Consider the following 5,982-nt stretch of genomic DNA (forward strand, 5'->3'; position numbering starts at 1 on the left):
CAATTTTTATGTTAACCAGATTGATAAAACAACAGAAGTGTGGAAAATTATAATATTATGCTATTTAAACAAGTATACACTCGTCATCGAAAAAAAAACAGAACGATAACTATACAGCAAGTAAAATAAAAATTGATGGTACTAGTGCATTCAGTAAGACGGATATTTGCTTTAAAAAGTTCTAGGTTCTCCAAATCCTGTAAAACACAAACAAGCAGCATTACTAGTAGATGCTCAAAACCGTTATTGTTGTTATCGCTTATAACCAGTGATAGGCATTATTATATTGTCGTGATAAATGAAATATGGAAAAAATCATAGTGGTTGAGCAGCGAAAATAATACAGTGCAGTAATGTGATAGAAATTGGTAAATGTCGAGTAACGTAAATTGGCAAAATGTCGAGTTTTGTCGAGTAACGGAGAATCAGTTTCAGGGATTGAAAAACACAGAGAGTAGAAAGACCGAAGTGTTCCGTGACTGCAAATGCAATATTGTTACCAGGATTTCCCTATGTGATAGAAGACATAGAAATTGGTGGAAATAGATGATCAAAAAGTTCTAGCTCTATACATCATCTTTTAGAGATATTTGTTTGCTGTTGGATTGGACTGGTTGATCGCCTTTGTAACATCATTTTGTTCCTCTCATTTTCCAGATCTCGTTCTTTCAAACTGTCACTAATTCTTTTCTTTAATTCCGTTGGAAAACGATCGTAGCAACGTTTACATGTTGGTTTCATATCAAATTCATAAAATTTTGTCCTGAAGTTTCATAAAGAGCATTTTAATTTGGAAGAAATTCATCACAGTGGATAAAAAGTCATTTCCTTTCTACTAAAAACCACTTTTTACATGGAAATAATAATACATTAGATCTGCTGGATCTACCACGAGCTTATAAGGAACTTTCCAATTCCTTATTTTTTCCAATCATTCAAGACATGAAAATCTTAAAACGATCACAACCGATTACCCATACTTCATTTCGTATCAAAAAAATAATAAATCATTCTGTGCAAAATCAAACTGTAGACTGGAACCACTGACGTGAGACTACGTTTAAGATTTCCTCTACTATACATGAAATGTAGCACATTTTTTTCTTTTTGAATTAAACGTCGTTAATATATAGAAAGAAACTATGAAATAAAATTCATTTTTTGAAAGCCAAGAAAATGATTTTGTGAAGAAAAATTGCATACTTATGATCCATTTTTTTATCGCAAAGACTGCAACCAAAACAATCGACACACCAAGATTTGTTAAGCGCTTGGAATACTTCACCACTACATATTTTACCACATTTGAAGCATACATTGCCGTATAGCTAAATTTCAAAGTTATTGAAATCGATAGTACAATCTTGGAGTAGCAGTGAGACCATATACAACAAAATGATATTAAAATATTGCGCATCACGACTGCTAGTGTTTGATGAATGATATATAATGCAGCTTTGTCTCTTTTAAGTGGTATACTATGGTGGTGAAAACATTGAAACACGGGAAAAGTTTCCTTTTTATTTTCACATTTATGAGTGGATATTCGGACGACACCCAATACCAAAGTGCGGTCTTCAGAAATAAACAAAAATGGTTGAATAATCATAACATGAAGTATAAAAAAAATTAGCCGGAAGATTAATAAATGCTCATCACCCCATGTCTTTATTTCTGCTTTATAGTGCAAGTTGCGGGCCTTTTAACACACAACTACCAATAAATAGCTGAAAAATTAACCTTATGATAATGTTGCTCGCAATAAGCTAATCCTTTCTTCTCGTAATGACGATGACCAAGAAATGGTTTCTCACAAACGGCACAAACAAAATGCTGTAATTTTTCCATTGTTTTTTTCTTCTTTTCAAATTATTATTATAATTGAATAAAAATAGAAAATAATGAGAATGATTTCAGAAAAAGAATTATTATCGTGAAAATTTAATGATATATTCTAACCTCAACATGCCAATTTTTGCCTAATGCAGTAACCACACGTTCTTCAATTGGTCTATGACATGCGCCACATATCGGTATACCCATCGTATCATGACATCGCAAACAATACAATTCTCCACCAACTTCACGTGAATTTGTATCTAATTCCACACTGAAAAACATGAAACACATATCGAAGTTTCATTCTTAATTCTTTACATATTACTTCAGTTACTCTGCTATCAAGCATATTCCTTAGAAATAACAGTTTCAATCCCTCGTCCCTTCTATTCATTTGAATCCTTGCTGATATAAATTAATTCTGATTACTTTTTAGTTAAAAATAATCAATTAATTTTGGTTATTTGAGTTAAAAATTACCCGCAACGTTTACATTTAAAATGATACGGGTGAAAGCTATCGCCATGATATTTAATATGGCCACCATCTTCAATAATTCCTTTGCATTTGTGGCATACATAACGACCACGACCCGCTTCCTTTTCTCGCTCATTACATTCACGACAAAGCGCCCTGCAATATATAATAGCAAACTCGTCACAGAAATAACACAGATTTCCCTTGCAAGGATTTTGTTCTTTTTCTGACTGTCGTAAAAAATCTGAAAAAATGCAAGCAGTCCATTAAAAGTATTGTTTTACAAGTATCGCTCTTATTAAAAAAAACTTCGAATTCATCAATTTTTTTTTGTTGCTTTGTTCCTAAGCCTCAAGAAAATCTCTACAATTTAAATTCGAGGGTGAATTTAAACATACCTCCCACAGTTTCTCAAGAATCCAATATCAGCAAGTTCCTTACTGCATAATTCGCATCGGAAACACTGTGGGTGCCAATTAGCATTCATTGCCTTTATTACTCGTCCCACAATAAATTCATCTAAAAGAAGAAACAAAATAACAGTTTTTTTAATATCTGACCCATACATTTTTTCACTCGAAGTATTTATATGTTTCATGTGAAACACTTTATGATATCGTTTAAGTGCTGTTTGTCGACTACTCCTCCGTAAAATTTGGGCGAGAGAAAAAACACAAAGAAGGAAATTGAATATTTGAGGATACAGGTAAGAAACCGAACTTTTTAAACTAATATATCAATCTTCAGTATCAAACAATAAAGAAATCAAAATAATGGACAACAAACAGAAAACATACTACATTTGTTGCAGCACGGAGCATATAAGACATGAAAATCATGCTCACAGTATTTTCGTCCGTCAAATTCGAAATATATGCCATCCGGGAACGGCTCGAAACACTGGGAACAACTGTAATATAACAGTAATAAGAATAGCTGCGATAGTAATATGAAAAGAAATAAGTAGAAAAACATGCCAGCAGTTGAACTACTAATAGCATTACTTCTCTTTCTAACCCTTATCAGTTTTCGAAGCGTTATGAAACAAAAAAGAGGAGGAGCTCAATGTCTAAGATGAAGTATGCTTCAAAGGATACTGTACAACACGCTCTTCAAGGCTCAATTTTTTCCAACAGTTAAAGTTATCGTCGAATACCAAAAACGAAGGGATGAAAAAAACACATGGTAAGAAACCATGTTCCTTCAAACTTCTACCTATCCAATTTACAGCAAAATTTGACCAACATATGGGATATATTTTTGTAACGACTTGGACAATAAAAAATAGAATTCAAGAGTACTCCAAGTTGTAAGCCATAAAGTATCTGAGATCCTTAACAATGCAGCAATTGAGGTAGAAGTTTTCATTCGAATACTAGCATGGAAGCAACACAAAACATCATGGATGAATCGTAATCTAATATTTTCAACTTGATAATCTAAGATTTACTGTTTCCTAAAGAAAATATTTTTAGGGAAGATGTAGAAAAGAAGGATACCCAGCAAAGAAACTGAACAATGATTTCATTACTAAGATTTCGTTTCCAAAAATGTAGGCAAGCATTACATTGTTTTTTTTTTTTTTTATTAAGATTTTTCCAGTTGACAAATATTTTCAAATGAACAGCATCAATTATCTGAGTTCACGGGTTAATTAAGTTCATACAATCCGATAGCAAATGCGAGTAGCTTGCGTTAATAAAATAAAATTTTAATTTATTTTAAAACATTTTCAGGATCAAATTGGCGCCCATAAAAAGATCAAGACTTACACAAAACAATCAGAATGCCATACTTGTCCGGAAGAATTAACAATTTGTTCATTCAAATCGAAGCCATCATGACATCGTACACATGTCAAATTCTCGAAACCAGAGCTCAAATCACCATTGATCACACCATCCATTCCACCGCAGACCATTAATGACACTTTCTCCGGATACGACCGTTTTTACCGAAAATTCTTCGTTGAATGGTACCAATTACACTTCGTCCAAATGGATGTATGTGTCCTTAACATAACTTCCACAGTAGCTTTAAGAAGGCTTATTCTTGTAAACTAGATCGAAACGCAAAACAGAAATCCTAAAACTTGAAGAATATAAAATCAGGTCGTCTATTCAATTACAACACTAAAGCTTAGTATTGACTTATTAATCTTAAATAAAAAATACAAATAAATAAATAAAACGAAAGTTCAACAACTACTAAAAGCTTCACTTCATACTCTTGTATGCTTTACAGGAAAAAATATAACCGTAATTACTAATTTTAGCAAACATGAGTTTCTCATGCAGTTTATATTTTTGATGGAAAACATGTTTTCATTTGCTAGTGAGTATAAAATGGACTACAAAAAGTCCAAAGTGCAATTTGATATTACCCTCATTATTTCACATTCATAATCTCTGGACATCATTTCTATATTTGCAAAACGATGTTTCGATCACTTACCGCTGTTAAGAATTATTTGAAACATGTTCATTTCATATATAACGAAACACTGAAAACGGTTTACTACTTTTTCTTTAAGAACAAATCATAGGTTTAACCAATACATTAGAATATCACAGTTCAACATTATATCATGCATGCGCCACAATAATGGAAAGTTGGTTTCATATACCGAAAGATAAAATGGATGGTCATGATGCAATTAACTAGAAAACAAAGGAGAATCGTCATATAAGTAGAAGTGAAATGATTAGTATGTTACAAAAATTAGGATTTGTCAGTGATAAAGATATCCACAGTAGCTTTGCTATGCCTACCGTCTGTTTTACAAGAATCTTCCAAATAGTAACAATAGATCTAAGAAGTCTGTTATCATTTGGATGATTCGTGTTGAACAGAAAATTCAGGTTTATATAATTTTAAATTCGAGAAATAATTTTAACATAAATAGTGTGAAAAAGTCGCAGAGCAAACATTATGTGTTCCTACGTTTATAAGAAAATGGATGGAAGACTATGGATTTCCGGAACGAAACAAAGCAAAAAAAGGAGGAAAAATAAGAATGATGACGAAGCGGAACATAAAGAAGCGATACTTATTAAATCTCGTTCTTTAAGCTTTACTGCAAAACTAGTAATTGTAATAGTAATGCGATGAGAATGAGAACAAAGGGAGCAGCTGCTTCGGTAAACAAACTGCGATAAGTAATCAATGATGCTAGCCAAATCTATTTCAGCTCGATAACTAGTACATTAGTCTCTAAACCACCCAACAATATGCTACCTTTCCTCAATCTCTATTCATCTTCTTCCCTTTATAAGCCAGCAAAAATTTTTCTCCTACTCAAAATACGACTATTCGTACAAGATCTTCGATTCTCAGTACCTCTGTTACACTTGATATTGAATACTTACCAAGCCACATTCAGGGTAGGATCATATATTTAACTTTATGCATTAGGATATATGTACCAAATATAATAATTACCGCATAAGTGAAAAGGATTATTATCATAATTCGGAATCGGTTGAAAAAAACCAAAGTGTTACGGCGAACAAAGTCAAGTCATATTGTATATTGTTCCTTCCAGCTGTTACGTATCAGCGTCTACAACATATGGAAGAAAGTTCCTTTCCCTCGAAAACAGATCCATTTTTCCATAAAATAATACAAAACAGAAAGTGCAAATTAAGAAAACAAAGGGATATTCCC

At 32.5% G+C, this 5,982-nt stretch overlaps 1 protein-coding gene across 1 annotated transcript; it reads right to left on the reverse strand.

Moving 5' to 3' along the window:
* Positions 1-376: 376 nt before the first annotated feature.
* On the reverse strand, positions 377-4,333 carry LOAG_09885 (LIM domain-containing protein unc-97). The gene is made up of 8 exons (XM_003145412.2): positions 4,089-4,333; positions 3,114-3,226; positions 2,715-2,835; positions 2,320-2,472; positions 1,960-2,110; positions 1,741-1,833; positions 1,204-1,328; positions 377-763 (listed from the first exon to the last, which is right to left on the reverse strand). Exons 1-8 carry the CDS (start codon positions 4,235-4,237, stop codon positions 574-576), a joined length of 1,095 nt encoding a protein of 364 aa, XP_003145460.1. The 5' UTR covers positions 4,238-4,333; the 3' UTR covers positions 377-573.
* Positions 4,334-5,982: the final 1,649 nt, after the last annotated feature.

The sequence above is a fragment of the Loa loa genome (assembly GCF_000183805.2).
Source record: "Loa loa unplaced genomic scaffold supercont3.237, whole genome shotgun sequence".
NCBI lineage: Eukaryota > Metazoa > Nematoda > Chromadorea > Rhabditida > Onchocercidae > Loa > Loa loa.

Coding starts and splice junctions, on each gene's coding strand:
- LOAG_09885 (XM_003145412.2), bottom strand. CDS start 4,237: ATGGTCTGCGGTGGAATGGATGGTGTGATCAATGGTGATTTGAGCTCT. Junction 1,834..1,959: donor GCAAAAATTGGCATGTTGAG/GTTAGAATATAT, acceptor GAAAAATTACAG/CATTTTGTTTGTGCCGTTTG. Junction 764..1,203: donor GATAAAAAAATGGATCATAA/GTATGCAATTTT, acceptor ATGAAACTTCAG/GACAAAATTTTATGAATTTG.